At 52.7% G+C, this 18,914-nt stretch overlaps 1 protein-coding gene across 1 annotated transcript in view; it reads right to left on the reverse strand.

Annotated features, from left to right (window-relative positions):
- LOC309544076 (eukaryotic translation initiation factor 4 gamma 3-like) overlaps window positions 1-18,524 on the reverse strand; it is a gene marked incomplete at its 3' end in the record, with an annotated part of 40,046 nt that extends 21,522 nt beyond the window's left edge. The window contains exons 1-8 of the mRNA XM_082276462.1: window positions 18,424-18,524; window positions 13,336-13,368; window positions 9,880-10,062; window positions 9,691-9,805; window positions 7,117-7,226; window positions 6,899-7,021; window positions 5,627-5,768; window positions 3,991-4,764 (exon numbers count right to left, since the gene is read on the reverse strand). Of these exons, the coding sequence (XP_082132588.1) occupies window positions 3,991-4,764; window positions 5,627-5,768; window positions 6,899-7,021; window positions 7,117-7,226; window positions 9,691-9,805; window positions 9,880-10,062; window positions 13,336-13,368; window positions 18,424-18,453 (1,510 nt within the window). The remainder of the gene's footprint in view (window positions 1-3,990; window positions 4,765-5,626; window positions 5,769-6,898; window positions 7,022-7,116; window positions 7,227-9,690; window positions 9,806-9,879; window positions 10,063-13,335; window positions 13,369-18,423) is intronic.
- Between the last annotated feature and the right edge of the window lie 390 nt (window positions 18,525-18,914).

Raw genomic sequence — 18,914 nt, forward strand, 5'->3', positions numbered from 1 at the left:
CAGAGGGGCGGGAGCTGTGTCCGTCCACAGAGGGGCGGGAGCTGTGTCCGTCCACAGAGGGGCGGGTGCTGTGTCCGTCCACAGAGGGGCGGGTGCTGTGTCCGTCCACAGAGGGGCGGGTGCTGTGTCCGTCCACAGAGGGGCGGGTGCTGTGTCCGTCCACAGACGGGGCGGGTGCTGTGTCCGTCCACAGAGGGGCGGGTGCTGTGTCCGTCCACAGAGGGGCGGGTGCTGTGTCCGTCCACAGAGGGGCGGGTGCTGTGTCCGTCCACAGAGGGGCGGGTGCTGTGTCCGTCCACAGAGGGGCGGGTACTGTGTCCGTCCACAGAGGGGCGGGTGCTGTGTCCGTCCACAGAGGGGCGGGTGCTGTGTCCGTCCACAGAGGGCGGGTGCTGTGTCCGTCCACAGAGGGGCGGGTGCTGTGTCCGTCCACAGAGGGGCGGGTGCTGTGTCCGTCCACAGAGGGGCGGGTGCTGTGTCCGTCCACAGAGGGGCGGGTGCTGTGTCCGTCCACAGAAGGGCGGGTGCTGTGTCCGTCCACAGAGGGGCGGGTGCTGTGTCCGTCCACAGAGGGGCGGGTGCTGTGTCCGTCCACAGAGGGGCGGGTGCTGTGTCCGTCCACAGAGGGGCGGGAGCTGTGTCCGTCCACAGAGGGGCGGGAGCTGTGTCCGTCCACAGAGGGGCGGGAGCTGTGTCCGTCCACAGAGGGGCAGGAGCTGTGTCCGTCCACAGAGGGGTGGGAGCTGTGTCCGTCAATGAACATCAGAGAAATGGATTTTATGGTAAGTCGAAAATCCCATTTTCTCTTTGGTTCATTGATGGACACAGCTTCAGATCTTCATAACCATTGGGATGTCCCAAAGCAGTGTTAAACATGAGGGGTGGGAAACAGCAAAAAAGAAATTCCCATGGCTAACTATAGCCAATCAGGTAAACAGGAGCTCAACCAAAACAACTGGAGCTCACCTGAAAAGAACAATACACCCTCAAAAAGGACCAGGTCCTCTAAACCGCAGCCTGCAAAACTTTGCGGCCAAAGGAAGCATCTGCAGATGCCAACACATCCACTTTATAGAACTTTGTGAAAGTGTGCACTGACGACCAGGTGGCCGCTTTGCAAACCTGCGTCACTGACTCCTGATGATGGAAGGCCCAGGAGGCACTCAGCGCCCATGTAGAGTGTGTGCCTTGACAGGGAAAGGAGGAACCTGACCCTTGATGGAATAGACCTGAATCACCATCTATCTGATCCATCTGGAAATGGTCGCAGAGGAAGCGGACAACCCTTTCCGAGGCCCATCTGTGAGCACAAATGGAGTCTGACTTCCTAAAAGACTCCGTAGCTGCCAGGTACACCCTAATCGCCCGGACCACATCCAAGGCATGCAAAGCAATTTCTTTCAGATGTTTTGGCCTGGAACACATGGAAGGCTACACAATTTCTTCATGCAAATGGAAATCAGAGACAACCTTTTAAAGGAACGACGGACAGGGGCAACGAACCACCTTATCTCTGTGAACCACCAAGTAAGATGAACGAAAGGATAACACCGCCAATTCCAATACCCTGCACACAGAGCCACCAAAAAGGTCACCGTCCCAAAAATTCTCAAAGGGAGGCTTCTGGAGGACTGAGAGCACCAAATGTAGGTCCCAAGGCGGTAATGGAGACAGCACTGGAGGAGCCAAGTGCCGAACTCCCTGAAGAAAAAGTACGCACCAGGGAGTGTGGCCAAGATGACCACTAAGGCCAACACCTGGCCCTTGATAGTACTCAAGGCCAGTTTCTGCTCAACCCCCAAGTTGGAGGAAGGTCAAGATCCGAGCCACCAAAAAGAACGAGGATGAACCCCAAGAGACTTACACCACGCAATGCAAGTCTTCCACATACGATGGTAGTTCTTCCTAGAAGTAGATTTCCTAGCTTTTAACAGTGTTGGAATCATGGACTCAGACAAACCTCTATCCATCAGCATCTGGCGTTCAACAGCCAAGCCGTCAAAGCCAGTGACTAAAGGAGAATGGAAGATTGGTCACTAGGACAGCAGATCCTCCCTGAAAGGAAGCTTTCAAGAACGTTGGCTACCAGCCACACCAGGTCGGCGTACCAAGACGACGAGGCCAGTCTGAGGCCACTAAGATGACCAGAATCCCTTCTGCCTCAATCCTGCGTAGAAGTCTTGGCAGAAGTTTTAGAGGAGGAAAGGCGTAAATCAGCTGATACTAACCCCACGGGACCACCAGTGCGTCTGTAGCGTCCGACAGAGGATCCCATGACCGAGCCACAAACCTCTGCACCTTTCTGTTGAGCGGGGACGCCAACAGATCCCCCTCCTGAAACACCCCTGGAGTTTGCCCAGAGGATGGAGGACTCTGGCTAAGGCAGAGTCCAGAGTCAGACCCAGATAGTCCAGCTTTGAAAAACCTTGCCGGGGGATAACAGCGAAACCCGATCTTGTAGCCGGACCGTATGACTTTGTGGACCCAGTTGTCTTGTACCAGGGAAGTCCACGGGTCCGGAAACCAGCAAACACATCCCCCCACCCCCGATACAGGTGAGAGTGCACCTTCATGCTGAAGGAGCCTTGTCCGCGGGTCTGGATAAGCCGGCTTTCGACTTTCCAGACTGCGTTTGCTTGAATTTACCAGAGGCAGCCCTGAATGACTTTGATCCCTTGTCAGTCACCCTGAGTGATGAAAAAACGTATGAGCTGAGAAGGATGGCCCACGCCTATGACGAGGGTCCTTTCCCTTAGTAGCCTGCAGAAGAAAGGTACTCTTCCCCCCTGTGAGACCCTTAATGATGTCATCCAGGGAAGCTCCAAACAGGCAATCTCCTTGAAAAGGAAGATCAGTCAAGACCTTCTTAGAAGTCTGGTCCGCAGACCAGCGTTTGAGACAAAAAATATGCTGAAGGACCACTTCCGAAACAGAGAGCGGCTCAGCTAGGGGAGCCGCATCCAAAGAGGCATCACAGATAAACTGCAGCACCCGGGACCAACTGGTCTGCCAGCTCAGCAAAGGCAGGGGGGAGTGAGGATTTGTGGAGCCGTGTCATCTGCTGGTGTTGGTCCTCTGTGTTTTATCAAGTCCAAAGTCAGTGCAGCCCTCTAGCAGGAAATTCTCTGCTGGTCTGCTGACCAGCTTTATGGAGATGCCAATTTCATTTTCCAGCAGGACCTGGCACCGCCCACACTGCCAAATCTACCAATACCTGGTCACATGATCATGGGATTACTGTGCTTGATTGGTTCAGCAAACTCACCTGACCTAAACCCCATAGAGAATCTGTGGGGGATTGTCAGGAGGAAGATGAGAGACACCAGACCCGACAATGCAGAGGAGCTGAAGGCCACTTTTAAAGCAACCTGGGCTTCTATAACACCTCAGCAGTGCCACAGGCTGATCGCCTCCATGCCACGCCGCATTGATGCAGTAATTCATGCAATAGGAACCCCGACCAAGTATTGAGTGCATCCTATACTGTACATGGACAGACAACATTTCTGTATCAAAAACACTTTATTTTTTATTGGTCTTATGTAATATTCAAATTTTCTGAGATACTGAAATTTGGGGTGTCACTCGCTGGAAGCCATAATCATCAAAACTAAAAGAAAGAAATGTGTGAAATCTCTCACTCTGTGTGTAACCCATCTATAGAAAATATAGGAGTTTACCTTTTTGAATTGAATTACTGAAATAAATGACCTTTTTGTTGATAGTCTAATTTTAGGAGCTGCTCCTGTATGTTGCCCCTCCTCTAAATTTAAAGGAAAGCCCTGTAACAGGACGCACAAATGAAATAGAATTCCAAGACTGTTGGACCATCACCGGGTTGGGTAACTGGCTGTGCTGACACTACCCCCCCTCATAAGGCACCATATTATCACCCAACACCTGAACTGCTGACAGCCCCTCCCCACCTATCTGACCACCTCCCCCCTGTAGCCTGTGTTCTCAATACCTCCAGGTGTGCAGCTCACGTACCTTCCACAGGACTCTTTCTTGAGGTGAAGCTTAGAAGTGTCACGCTTGGCTCAAGTTCTGTGTAAGTTTCTGCCGGCCTTGCGTTCACAGAGTCCATGTCCCCGTCCAAGCTGGGCGTTCCGACATCGTCCTGCTCGTCCGCGTGGTCTGACCCCAGGGCTGGAAGAAGAGCGGCGGGAGGGGAGGTCTTAGTGGTACATTGAGCAGCAGCGATAAGAGGAGGAGGGGGCGATTCTGGCTGTATGGGCAACGTTTGAGGCACATTTGGAGGAGAAGTGCATTCTACACTCGTATCCACAGGGGGCGACGGTGCCAGCTCCGGCACATCCGGCGAAGTCTCTTCCCCCAACATTGCTTTATCACCCACAGCACTGTCCACGGTCGAGTGTTCATAGCTTATGCCATTCATTTCCTGAGGGGTCACCGGGGTCTCAGCAGCTACGGTAGGCCCCGGCGGTTCCTTGCATAGCTCCTCTTCGGCGTCCTCTGCGATAGCCTCATCAGGAGACGCGCACTCCTCTGCGGTGCTGTCACCCTCGCTCATGTCCCCCAGGTGACAGGGGAAAGCCTCTGTGGCTACAACCACAGGAGCCGTGACCACAGCTGCCACGCTGGGCAGTATTCCAGGTGCCAGGTGGTGCTCAGGTCTGGCCTCCGGCGCTGCAGGCTCAGCAATCTGCTCCGGTGTAGAGCACTTTATGGAGGTGGTCGGCTCTGCGCGCACCGGGGCGGAAGGAGATGATTTCAACACGGGGTCCAATTTCGGCTTCTCCTCTGGGGGGGGAAAAAAAAAAAAAAGAAGAGGATTGCTTTAAAAATAATGCTTAGTATATACAGATATAGGTTTTGGATGGGGCTGGGGAAGGCTTTGAATCTCTGTGATTTTGATTGAGCCCACCTTGAGAACACACAGGGTGTCACCAAGACAGGAAAAGTGAGAAATCTCTGCAATGGGGACACCGAAATACCTGAGGGGCTCCTCTTGTTTAACCCCTTCACAAATGCAATATAGCAGAATGATGGCTACATCGCGTTGTACATTGATGGGAGGATGTCGTGGCCATGCTTGCCGCGCACCCCCTGTGGCACGCACCGGCAGTGATCTGTGATTGCTGTGTCCTTCGGACACAACTCATCACAGATCAGGGTAAAGAGCCAATCACATCGGCTCTTTACCATGTTACCAGCTGTGTCCAAACTGATCACAGTGTAAACAGGTTTTGTCGGTTATCAGCAATCCTCTTCTCACGCTGACAGCAGGTGAGGAGAAGAAAGCCATAATAGGCAAATCAATACAGGGGACATCTACACTGAAAATCAGGGCACTGTATATCAATGCAGCCCCCTTTTGTGCCCACCAGTGCTGCCAGTCAGTGCGGTCTATCATTGCCACCTCCAAGTGCTGCCTATCAGTGCATCTACACTGATAATCAGGGCACTGATCCTCGGTGCAGCCAGTCAGTGTCAGTGAGGTGACTACCTTCCCTGCTGAAATGGATATCCAACATTCCAGTGTTCCCAATAGTGCAAGTCAACCCCTTGGCACCCAATCACAAAGAATGGTGGAATGGGTTCTCACATCCATCTGTACGCCTCTCTCTTTGCAGATCACTGTGGAAAGACGAGCGGTACCTACCTATTTTGGGGTCCCTGACGACAGTGAGATGAGGGCTCTCCACAGTCCCATACACCACTGGGCTGTGCTCAGGAACCTGGCTAGGAAGCTGCTGGGATTTGAAGTACAAAAGAGGGTGATAATGAGCGCGGGAACAGAAAAACTAACAGAAAGGTGTCAAAAAAAGCAACAAAGGCACGAAGAGCACAACAGAAATATTACAAAACAGGGAGGAGGTCAAGAGACAGGGGAGGGACAGACAGGATTCAGGGTAGGAGGGGAGAAAGGTGGGGGAGCGATGTGGTCAAGGGTACCCGGAGACAAGGAAAGGGTGGAGACCAAGTCAAGGGAACGAGGAGAGGGTGGAGACCAAGTCAAGGGAACAAGGAGAGGATGGAGACCAAGTCAAGGGAACAAGGAGAGGATGGAGACCAAGTCAAGGGAACAAGGAGATCAGGACGGGGTCAAGGTTACAAGGAGATCAGGACGGGGTCAAGGTTACAAGGAGACCAGGACGGGGTCAAGGTTACAAGGAGACCAGGACGGGGTCAAGGTTACAAGGAGACCAGGACGGGGTCAAGGTTACAAGGAGAGGGGAAGACACGGTGGGGTTTCAGGAAGGTGGTGAGACAAGCATGTTGTGAAAGGCAGACGGGAGATTTGAGCAAAAAAGCAGAATTACAAATAAAAAAAGGATCCAATTTAAGTAAATTTTAAGGTGAAGAAAAGAAAAGAAAGACAAATAAGAGGCAGAAGGAGGAAAAGAAAGACACATTACAATCAGAAACAACAAATCCACACACATCATTACACATTATATCCTGATCTATGCTGGACACAGGAGCTTGCACTCCCTCCCCACTCAATAACCCATTGATAAATACTGAACGTATGGTAATGCCAGTCACCCTTCACCTGTACGCACTCCTAATATACCAGGCCAGATTCTGGAGGAGGGGAACTCACGGGACTCTTTTCTGCTATTAAGTGGCTTATTTGTGTCTATTTCAATTGGACGTAGATAATAAACGCAATGGAACTGAGCGCATCGTCTACAGATCTAACCACACAGGTGATTTGTAGCAAAGATTGTAAATAACTACAATGTACAGGAAGACCCTCCACTTCTCTGAGCCCCCCACACACTTAGCCCCAACCCCACCATTAAATTTGTGTCTCCATCCAGAGAAGGGACACAGATGGCCCCCGGTGTTCACTAAACAGAGAAGTGCAGTCCATCGTCATACACCCCCCTCCCCCCGGTATAAGGACCTGCCGCCTCCTCTCCCTTACCTGAGGAGGAGTTGGTGTAGAGCTGGGCCGGAGGATGGGGGGAGTCGGGTTCCTGCTGCCACCTCCTGACATGATTTCCTCGGTGATGTCTCTGCCACCCTGGTTCGGGTCTCTAATTCGGATCTGGAAACAGATGTGAGAAATGACCATGTGAGCGGGCAGTGCTTCTTTATAATGGCCACCATACGGCAGCGCTATGAGCGAGGTGGATCACTCACCGTCTTCTTCTCTCTCTTGGCGGGAGGTGGCGGTTGCTGTGGCTGCTGCGGAGGCACTATAGGGATAGGCGCTGACTGGTACACCGGCTGACTGGAGTAAAAGGGGGTTCCTACAACATAAGATATATTCGTGAGGTCAGGCCTAGACCACAAGGTCACAGGAAGTGAAATCAAGACAGTATAACTGTGTATACAGCAACAAAATCAGGAATGTATAACTGTGTATACAGCACCGAAATCGAGACTATATAACTGTGTATGCAGCACCCAAATCAAGACTGTATACTGGTATATACAGCACGGAAATCAAGGCTGATAATGGTGTATACACCACGGAAATCAAGGCTGACAATGGTGTATACAGCACGGAAATCAAGGGTGATAATGGTGTATACACCACGGAAATCAAGGCTGATAATGGTGTATACACCACGGAAATCAAGACTGATAATGGTGTATACAGCACGGACATCAAGACTGATAATGGTGTACACAGCACCAAAATCGAGACTTTATAAAGGTGTATACAGCACCAAAATCAAGGCTGATATTGCTGTATACAGCACCAAAATCAAAACTGTACAACGGTGTATGCAGCATTGAAATCAAGACACAGTGGTGTATACAGCAATGAAATCAAGACTGCTAATAGTCAGTATAGAGCATCAAAGGGAAAAAAAAGAAGATTAAAGATAAAAGATAAAGACTTCAAAACTTTTTTTAAAAATCCCTGGATCCCCTTCTTCAGGGCTTACATTTGAAATAGAAGTGTCTGCTGTGTGCTATGTAGTGTACAGAGTGAAAACAGCCAGGCAGCAGGCATTCCATTCATTAAAGCTGAACTCTGGCCTTAACTTCTCTCTAAGTTCTCTCCTGAATTGAAACCCAGGTCTCTCCTGGAGGGGGAGGAATCCCATGTCTTCCCAGGAGGAGGAAGAGGGGGGAACCCAGGTCTCTCGCTCCCCAAGAGGGGGGAACCCAGGTCTCTCGCTCCCGAAGAGGGGGGAACCCAGGTCTCTCGCTCCCGAAGAGGGGGGAACCCAGGTCTCTCGCTCCCGAAGAGGGGGGAACCCAGGTCTCTCGCTCCCGAAGAGGGGGGAACCCAGGTCTCTCGCTCCCGAAGAGGGGGGAACCCAGGTCTCTCGCTCCTTAAGAGGGGGGAACCCAGGTCTCTCGCTCCTTAAGAGGGGGGAACCCAGGTCTCTCGCTCCCGAAGAGGGGGGAACCCAGGTCTCTCGCTCCCGAAGAGGGGGGAACCCAGGTCTCTCGCTCCCGAAGAGGGGGGAACCCAGGTCTCTCGCTCCCGAAGAGGGGGGAACCCAGGTCTCTCGCTCCCGAAGAGGGGGGAACCCAGGTCTCTCGCTCCTTAAGAGGGGGGAACCCAGGTCTCTCGCTCCTTAAGAGGGGGGAACCCAGGTCTCTCGCTCCTTAAGAGGGGGGAACCCAGGTCTCTCGCTCCTTAAGAGGGGGGAACCCAGGTCTCTCGCTCCTTAAGAGGGGGGAACCCAGGTCTCTCGCTCCTTAAGAGGGGGGAACCCAGGTCTCTCGCTCCTTAAGAGGGGGGAACCCAGGTCTCTCGCTCCTTAAGAGGGGGGAACCCAGGTCTCTCGCTCCCGAAGAGGGGGAAACCCAGGTCTCTCGCTCCTTAAGAGGGGGGAACCCAGGTCTCTCGCTCCTTAAGAGGGGGGAACCCAGGTCTCTCGCTCCTTAAGAGGGGGGAACCCAGGTCTCTCGCTCCCGAAGAGGGGGGAACCCAGGTCTCTCGCTCCCGAAGAGGGGGGAACCCAGGTCTCTCGCTCCCGAAGAGGGGGGAACCCAGGTCTCTCGCTCCCGAAGAGGGGGGAACCCAGGTCTCTCGCTCCCGAAGAGGGGGGAACCCAGGTCTCTCGCTCCCGAAGAGGGGGGAACCCAGGTCTCTCGCTCCCGAAGAGGGGGGAACCCAGGTCTCTCGCTCCCGAAGAGGGGGGAACCCAGGTCTCTCGCTCCCGAAGAGGGGGGAACCCAGGTCTCTCGCTCCCGAAGAGGGGGGAACCCAGGTCTCTCGCTCCCGAAGAGGGGGGAACCCAGGTCTCTCGCTCCCGAAGAGGGGGGAACCCAGGTCTCTCGCTCCCGAAGAGGGGGGAACCCAGGTCTCTCGCTCCCGAAGAGGGGGGAACCCAGGTCTCTCGCTCCTTAAGAGGGGGGAACCCAGGTCTCTCGCTCCCGAAGAGGGGGGAACCCAGGTCTCTCGCTCCCGAAGAGGGGGGAACCCAGGTCTCTCGCTCCCGAAGAGGGGGGAACCCAGGTCTCTCGCTCCCGAAGAGGGGGGAACCCAGGTCTCTCGCTCCCGAAGAGGGGGGAACCCAGGTCTCTCGCAAAGCGTGTTGGCCTGCTTTCATGATTTAGGACTTCCTTCATCTTGTATTACTTATTCTATAGAAGAAGCTTTCAGTCTTCAGTTAAAGATCTTTATCTTAGAAGGTTTCCTTCTATGGAATCGACCTGAACCAACATGAACATCAAAGTCTAGGCAACACCATAACTCGCACACAAACATTCACCAAATGGAAGAAAGGGTCTCTTCCATGTACTTACCGTATGGGGAGGGGAAGTCTCCAGGTCCAGGGCCAGGGTAGAAGGGACTGGGGCCCGGAGGCTGCACTTGATACTGCTGTGGAGGTCCTACATAGGGAGGGGCGCTGTGTCGATACTAAAAGATAAAGTAGAAGAGCGTGAGAAGTGAAGAGGGCGAGGCGGGGGAGGCTGAGTGAACGGTTCTGGTACCTGTGGTATACAGTACTGAGGACCCTGCGTCATTGCATATGGCATCGGGATGGCGTGGTTGACCATCATGATGTGCTGGTTGGTTTGATAGACGGCGGTGGGTGTCTGCGCACCCGTTCGGATGGAGGGGTTACTATTCTGTATGGTGGCACGCTGCGGCTGGATCTGCGGCCTTTGGAAAAACTGCAGAAGAGAAGAATGCAGAGAAACCGATGTAATTCTCCATCCTTGGTGATGTGGAGGCCACAAACTATTCCACATGTAACTGACAGACTGAAGGTGTACCCAGGACAGGAAGAGAGCGAATATAACAGCAACGGGGACTACTGTATACTAAAATAGGTAACCAATCAGAACCCCTCCGGGTAGGGAGGTGTCAGACTAACTAAGAGCTGTAATTGGCTGATGACACCACGGAACTCTGTACAGGTTCAAAGCCTACTGAGTGAGCAAGATGAAATGTAACCCCACCACTGCCAATGGGCAATCACCTTCCCCCAATATGACTGCTTAAGGCCAATAAAAGAGCAAATCAGGTTGCTATGGGTTACTGCCCATTAGATAGGCTTGCTTCCAGTCCATGTATAGAGGAAATGCAGTATTGTCTTACCTGGATGGGTCGGAATCCTCCCTTGATTGGACAGCAGAGATAAGGGAGAGTGAATGGGAAGTTACACAGCAATCAGAATAAGAACATACATATACAATCCTGACAACCCCCCCCCTCCCCCTCCCCCGCTACACCCAACTCCCTGGCATGTGCCTCATCCGATGTGAAAGGAGCAAGAAACAAGGGGCACCAGGGACTACCAGCAATTGGGCATCTCAGCCTGACAAGGGGGCACCTGACAAGAAGGGGCATCTCAGCCTGACAAGGGGGGGGGGGGCATCTCAGCCAAGACAAAGGGGGCACCAGACAAGGGGGGGGCATCTCAGCCAAGACAAAGGGGGCACCTGACAAGGGGGGGGGGGGCGGGCATCTCAGCCTGACAAGGGGGCACCTGACAAGGAGGGGCATCTCAGCCAAGACAAAGGGGGCACCTGACAAGGAGGGGCATCTCAGCCAAGACAAAGGGGGCACCTGTCAATGGGGGGCATCTCAGCCAAGACAAAGGGGGCACCTGACAAGGAAGGGCTTCTCAGCCAAGACAAGGGGGCACCTGACAAGGAGGGGCATCTCAGCCAGACAAGGGGGCACCTGACGAAGGGGGGGGCATCTAAGCCAGACAAGGGGGCACCTGACGAAGGGGGGGGCATCTAAGCCAGACAAGGGGGCACCTGACAAAGGGGGGGGGCATCTAAGCCAGACAAAGGGGGCACTTGACAACAGGGGGGCATTTCAGCCTGATGTTGATCTATGACAATATATATAGTATATTAAAGGTCTAGTCAGCCGTTCTTGTACACACAATATACTGGAATCAAATCTACTTCAGGGCAGGAGAAGGAGGAGCGGATAATCTCCTCTGTCAGGTAGGTGGAACAACTTAAAACATTAGAAGGGCCACCCCAAAAAAACTTCAGGTTTTGGTTTTAGCAATCGGTTGGCAGAGAAGGAACCCAATTTATATACTTCTCAGGGACACCGGTGTGGATTTCCCATCCTCCTCCCATGGACATCCCAAGGAGTGTCTCCTAATGAATAGGGGAAGATGCAGCAAAAGGACGGAGACTCCCAGAGTGGGAGGAGGAGACACGGGAATTCATCCATTAGCAGCTATTCAGTAAATCCCTGGCAGACAGACTGAGCGGGTAGAGGAAGGACAGCAATGCTGACATAGGAGAGGGGAACATAGAAATCATCTTATTCTATAGAAAGGGAGAATCCTCCAACACACACAGCCTAAAAAAACACAGAGAAACCAATGCCGTCTTTTCTATCCAATCTCAACTACAACCAATGCAGATGCAGCAAATCACCACTGGGGGGCAGAGCACACACGAAGGTTCCTTTCATATATAAAATGAGTGCGATTGCGGGGAAAACACCGGTCATGTGACAAGGCTGCACCAGAGGCCATGACCGTCTCTAGGGCCACTGCTAGGGGGTCCATAACACCAGAGGCCATGACTTACCATCTCTAGGGCCACTGCTAGGGGGTCCATAACACCAGAGGCCATGACTGACCGTCTCTAGGGCCAATACTAGGGGGTCTATAATACCAGAGGCCCCAGAGGCCATGACTGACCGTCTCTAGGGCCACTACTAGGGGGTCTATAATACCAGAGAGGCCCCAGAGGCCATGACCGACCGTCTCTAGGGCCACTACTAGGGGGTCCATAACACCAGAGGCCATGACCGACCGTCTCTAGGGCCACTAATAGGGGGTTCATAATACCAGAGGCCATGACCGACCATCTTTAGGGCCACTACTAGGGGGTCCATAATACCAAAAGGCCATGACTGACCGTCTCTAGGGCCACTACTAGGGGGTCCATAACACCAGAGGCCATGACCGTCTCTAGGGCCACTACTAGGGGGTCCATAATACCAGAGGCCATGATCGACCATCTCTAGGGCCACTACTAGGGGGTACATAACCGACCATCTCTAGGGCCACTAATAGGGGGTCCATAACACCAGAGGCCATGACCGACCCTAGGGCCACTACTAGGGGGTCCATAACACCAGAGGCCATGACTGACCACCTGTAGGGCCACTACTAGGGGGTCCATAACACCAGAGGCCATGACCGGCCGTCTCTAGGGCCACTACTAGGGGGTCCATAACACCAGAGGCCATGACCGGCCGTCTCTAGGGCCACTTCTAGGGGGTCCATAACACCAGAGGCCATGACCGGCCGTCTCTAGGGCCACTTCTAGGGGGTCCATAACACCAGAGGCCATGACCGGCCAGGAAGTCCACCTGATAGCCTGATAGGCCGGGGGGGGGGGGGGGGGGGGAAATAAGTCTATAATGTACTCTGTGCAGTGTCAACCTCCAGACTTCTCTCCATTACATCTATGTAAGGCCCTTGCATTGCGCAGTGGCTCTTAGAACCTATAAGGGAACTCCGCGTCCTGCGCCTCCATGGACGATCCTGGCGCTGATTGAACATTTCTAATTCTTACATTTGGCTGAAAGTTAAACATTCCCCACAATTCATGAGACATGTCAGTGTGCCCTCTGCCAGCAGGGGGCAGACTGTGCACCAATACCCCCCCCCCCAATCCTATGTAAGTGAATGCATCACAAGGACGGGAGCCAATGAGATCGCACGCCATCATCTCACTACATTTCCCATTCGAAATATCAAAACCAATCTTCACAATTTATTGATAATTGATGAATTTTGATCAATTTCCCAACAAGCTGACATGAAGCGGCGGACGGCCCCGGACGTTCTCATTGGCTCCCAGCACATACAGTGTTAGTGGGTGATAGGAGGGCGGGTGAGCGGTGGCAGACACGGGCGGGTGAGGGGGGGGGGGGGGGATGGTGGCAGTTTACGGTACCTGGTGATGAGTCGGCCGCGGTCCAGCTGCAAACTATAGAGAGGAGCGAGAAGACAATCACAAAGGAGAGGTGACACGGAGCTCACACACAGCCAGCAGACAGGACACAGGCGGGGGAGGGGGGGGGGCAGGCTGCAAGCGGCTTCTACACATCCCGCCACCCACCCTCTACAACCCCTGCAAGGGGGGCAGCACAGGTGTGGAAGTGAAGCAACCAGTCCGGTTTCAGCTTACTGGGATCAGATGATCGCCCTTCCATCATAAAGGAGGACTCCAACACCGGGTTCAGTCCTCTCACTTCTAGGGACACGGCTTCTGCTGCTAGGACATCTTCAGTCATGGACAGCAGGGTAGGAGGGCAGAATATAATGCCCCTCCCACTTGGGTCTTGGCTTACCATTACTTAGGCTATGGCCCCTCCCACTTGGGGTCTTAGCTTACCCAGAACATGCCCCCCCCCATGTTTTTGCTTACCCATACCCACTCATGTCTCATGCCCCTCCCACTCATGTCTTAGCTTACCCTTACTCAGAACATGCCCCCTCCCACGTGTCTGCTTACCTTTTTCCCGAAACTTGCCCCTCCCACTCATGTCTTCGCTTACCTTTGCCCAGAACATGCCCCTCCCACGTGTCTTAGCTTACCCTTACCCAAAACATGCCCCTCCCACTCATGTCTTAGCTTACCTTTGCCCAGAAAAAGCCCCTCCCACTCATGTCTTAGCTTACCCTTACCCAGAACATGCCCCTCCCACTCATGCCTTAATTTTACCCTGACCCAGTAAATGCCCCTCCCACTCGTGTCTTAGCTTAGCCTTCCCCAGAACATGCCCCTCCTACTCATGTCTAAAATTTTTACCCTGACCCAGTAAATGCCCCTCCCACTCATGTCTTAGCTTACCTTTGCCCAGAACATGGCCCTCCCACTCATGTCTTTGCTTACCCAGGCCATGCCCCTCCCACTGGTGTAATCCCCTATTCCTGCCATGCCCTTCCCCACACCCACACCATTCATAGGTCTATGCCCCCCCTGAAGAGGGTCCTCCTGGTCGTGAACACCTCAGAATGATGATTTTGGATTGGTTGCTATGGGTTACCGCACTTTGAATCACCTTGTTGAGTAAGCCTGAAAGTGTTCACAGAATTTTATCTGGACCCTCAAATTTCTGAACAACATTACTGCCGCCCCACACTATAATTCTGACATGGGGGTGGAGCTCTGCCTGGTGGATGTCATCAGAAGGCAGGTGAAGGGCCCAATGACAAGGAGTGCAATCCCTTCCACCAACCCCCCTAGACATACAGCTCAATACATCGTACTCCATGCCTGTTCATCAGTGGTGTCAGCCATATTGTGGGCGGAGCTCAATCTATTTCACAGTACCCTGCGCTCCCCAACCAATCACAACAACTCAATTGACACAAGAATATGAGAACTCCGGTGTCCCGGGTTACCTGTAAAAGGTCCATATTCTGCCCAATTTTGCTGATCTGCCTCTGTCTGGGGATACCGAGTCCCTAGGAGGGAGGAGACCACCTGACCTCTGACAGTTGCTTTTCCCCAACTGTCAAACCTCATACTGGTAACCCCCGCCTGACAAATGACTGAACTCTGTACAGGAGGGGGATGGGAAGAAATTCATAGGGTTCACTCAGGAGCTGGAAGGCAGCATGTGTCAGCAGATGTCCCATCTCAGCTCTACAATCCCCTCCGTAGAGGGAAACCCCAAATAAACGGGGAGGATCTGAACCTCTCACAGGAAGGAATGACGTTTAAGGTGGTAAATCTTCCATAACCGGGTGGGGAATCCTAATTGTACTCATGTCTAGTGTGTAAGTTTGGTAATATTGCAGGTTTGGGGTGTAGGTTTGGTAATATTACAGGTTTGGGGTGTAGGTTTGGTAATATTACAGGTTTGGGGTGTAGGTTTGGTACGATTGCAGGTTTGGGGTGTAGGTTTGGTACGATTGCAGGTTTGGGGTGTAGGTTTGGTAATATTACAGGTTTGGGGTGTAGGTTTGGTACGATTGCAGGTTTGGGGTGTAGGTTTGGTAATATTACAGGTTTGGGGTGTAGGTTTGGTAATATTACAGGTTTGGGGTGTAGGTTTGGTACGATTACAGGTTTGGGGTGTAGGTTTGGTACGATTACAGGTTTGGGGTGTAGGTTTGGTACGATTGCAGGTTTGGGGTGTAGGTTTGGTACGATTGCAGGTTTGGGGTGTAGGTTTGGTACGATTACAGGTTTGGGGTGTAGGTTTGGTACGATTGCAGGTTTGGGGGGTTAAGCTTTGGTACGATTGCAGGTTTGGGGTGTAGGTTTGGTACGATTACAGGTTTGGGGTGTAGGTTTGGTACGATTGCAGGTTTGGGGTGTAAGTTTGGTACGATTGCAGGTTTGGGGTGTAGGTTTGGTACGATTACAGGTTTGGGGTGTAGGTTTGGTAATATTACAGGTTTGGGGTGTAAGTTTGGTACGATTGCAGGTTTGGGGTGTAGGTTTGGTACGATTACAGGTTTGGGGTGTAGGTTTGGTACGATTGCAGGTTTGGGGTGTAGGTTTGGTAATATTACAGGTTTGGGGTGTAGGTTTGGTACGATTACAGGTTTGGGGTGTAGGTTTGGTACGATTACAGGTTTGGGGGTGTAGGTTTGGTACGATTGCAGGTTTGGGGGTGTAGGTTTGGTACGATTGCAGGTTTGGGGTGTAGGTTTGGTACGATTACAGGTTTGGGGGGTATAGGTTTGGTACGATTACAGGTTTGGGGTGTAGGTTTGGTACGATTGCAGGTTTGGGGTGTAGGTTTGGTACGATTACAGGTTTGGGGTGTAGGTTTGGTACGATTACAGGTTTGGGGTGTAGGTTTGGTACGATTACAGGTTTGGGGTGTAGGTTTGGTACGATTACAGGTTTGGGGTGTAGGTTTGGTACGATTACAGGTTTGGGGTGTAGGTTTGGTAAAATTGCAGGTTTGGGGTGTAGGTTTGGTACGATTGCAGGTTTGGGGTGTAGGTTTGGTAATATTGCAGGTTTGGGGGTGTAGGTTTGGTAATATTGCAGGTTTGGGGGTGTAGGTTTGGTAATATTGCAGGTTTGGGGGTGTAGGTTTGGTAATATTGCAGGTTTGGGGTTTAGGTTTAATACAATTGCAGGTTTGGGGTGTAGGATTGGCATTTGCAGATTTGGGGTTGTACGTTGGTAATATTAGAAGAATCGGGGGTGTAAACTTCGTAGTAATGAAAATTTGGGATGTAGGTTTGGTCTTATTTGAACATTTGGGATGTAGGTTTGGTAAAATTCTAAGATTCAGGGGTGTAGGTTTGGTAATATTTGAGGCTTTGGGGGTGTAGGTTTGGCAATATTATACGATTTAAGGGTGCTGGTTTGGTAATATTTGAAGATTTAGGGTTGTAGGTTAGGTATTTTTTTGAAGCTTTGGGTTGTAGGTTTGGTAATATTTGCACATTTTATGGAGGAGCGCTGAATGTTCGTTTTGTGTCGATTCATCATTTGGATATGTTCGATGTTAGAACTCTTATTTCTAGTTTTTAGAGCAGAGCACGGTTTGATTCAATAACTCGGTGGGAAGGTCCTCTTTAGGGGCCACTCCTTTCTCAGTCTCCGTTCTGTGGCCCTCCCACTGGACCCCCTATCCGTTCTGCGGCAGTCCCACTGGACCCCCTATCAGTTCTGCAGCCCTCCTACTGGACCCCCTATCCGTTCTGCGGCAGTCCCACTGGACCCCCTATCCGTTCTGCGGCAGTCCCACTGGACCCCCTATCCGTTCTGCGGCAGTCCCACTGGACCCCCTATCCGTTCTGCGGCAGTCCCACTGGACCCCCTATCCGTTCTGCGGCAGTCCCACTGGACCCCCTATCCGTTCTGCGGCAGTCCCACTGGACCCCCTATCCGTTCTGCGGCAGTCCCACTGGACCCCCCATCCGTTCTGCGGCAGTCCCACTGGACCCCCTATCCGTTCTGCGGCAGTCCCACTGGACCCCCTATCCGTTCTGCGGCAGTCCCACTGGACCCCCTATCCATTCTGTGGCCCTCCCACTGGACCCCCTATCCATTCTGCGGCAGTCCCACTGGACCCCCTATCCATTCTGCGGCAGTCCCACTGGACCCCCTATCCGTTCTGCGGCAGTCCCACTGGACCCCCTATCAGTTCTGCGGCAGTCCCACTGGACCCCCTATCAGTTCTGCGGCAGTCCCACTGGACCCCCTATCAGTTCTGTGGCAGTCCCACTGGACCCCCTATCAGTTCTGTGGCAGTCCCACTGGACCCCCTATCCGTTCTGCGGCAGTCCCACTGGACCCCCGATCAGTTCTGCGGCAGTCCCACTGGACCCCTATCAGTTCTGTAGCCCTCCTACTGGACCCCTTATCAGTTCTGTAGCCCTCCTACTGGACCCCCTATCAGTTCTGTAGCCCTCCTACTGGACCCCTTATCAGTTCTGTAGCCCTCCTACTGGAGCCCCTATCAGTTCTGTAGCCCTCCTACTGGAGCCCCTATCAGTTCTGTAGCCCTCTTGCCCACTTTACATTCTCAGGAAAAGGTGACTGATCCAAGTACAATCCCCCCCCCCCCCCCCCGCAGAGGAGGACTCCTAACATTACCAAACTTCGAATCAGATGAGAGTATCAGAGCAAAGCCAGGCGACCGCTGCCCCATCAGGCGACCGGTACCCCATCAGGCGACCGGTACCCCATCAGGCGACCGGTACCCCATCAGGCGACCGGTACCCCATCAGGCGACCGGTACCCCATCAGGCGACCGGTACCCCATCAGGCGACCGATGCCCCATCACGCGACCGATGCCCCATCACGCGACCGATGCCCCATCAGGCGACCGATGCCCCATCAGGCGACCGCTGAATAATCCCCAATATGGAGAACATGGAATCTCCAAAGCCCCCCCTCCCCCATCAGAGTACACCATTACAGAACATTGTCCAATAAAATCTACTGATGAAGTCACATGACGACACACAGCTAGAAGACTGGCCCTGACCTTGTTCCTGACCCCATGTGACCCCGCACCCACCATCCCCCTACAACACAAGGCGGTTGTGCGCCCCACTTACCGGAGAGCGATTCTGTGGTTGGGTCGTCATTGTCTGGGGCGGCTGCTGATACACCAACGTGGCCGTGGCATTCTGTCCTGTGGCATAAGAAGCCTGAAGAAGAAACTTCATGTTAAAAGTCAGGAGGCAGATTAGAGAAGTGATCAGAGGTAAATAATCAATAAACAATCAATCAATATGTTTAATCAGTTAAAAACCCAACCCCCATCTCACAAAAGACTACAGTATAACATGCCTGGGTGTAATTCTCAGTATCTGTTCTTATTCTGTATGTATGGACTCTGCACAGTACCACTTCTCCTGTCCTGTATACCGGGTGTAATTCTCGGTATCTGTTCTTATTCTGTATGTATGGACTCTGCACAGTACCACTTCTCCTGTCCTGTATGCCGGGTGTAATTCTCGGTATCTGTTCTTATTCTGTATGTATGGACTCTGCACAGTACCACTTCTCCTGTCCTGTATGCCAGGTGTAATTCTCGGTATCTGTT

This window comes from Pelophylax lessonae (genome assembly GCF_965119305.1).
Source record: "Pelophylax lessonae genome assembly, contig: HAP1_SCAFFOLD_843, whole genome shotgun sequence".
Lineage (NCBI taxonomy): Eukaryota > Metazoa > Chordata > Amphibia > Anura > Ranidae > Pelophylax > Pelophylax lessonae.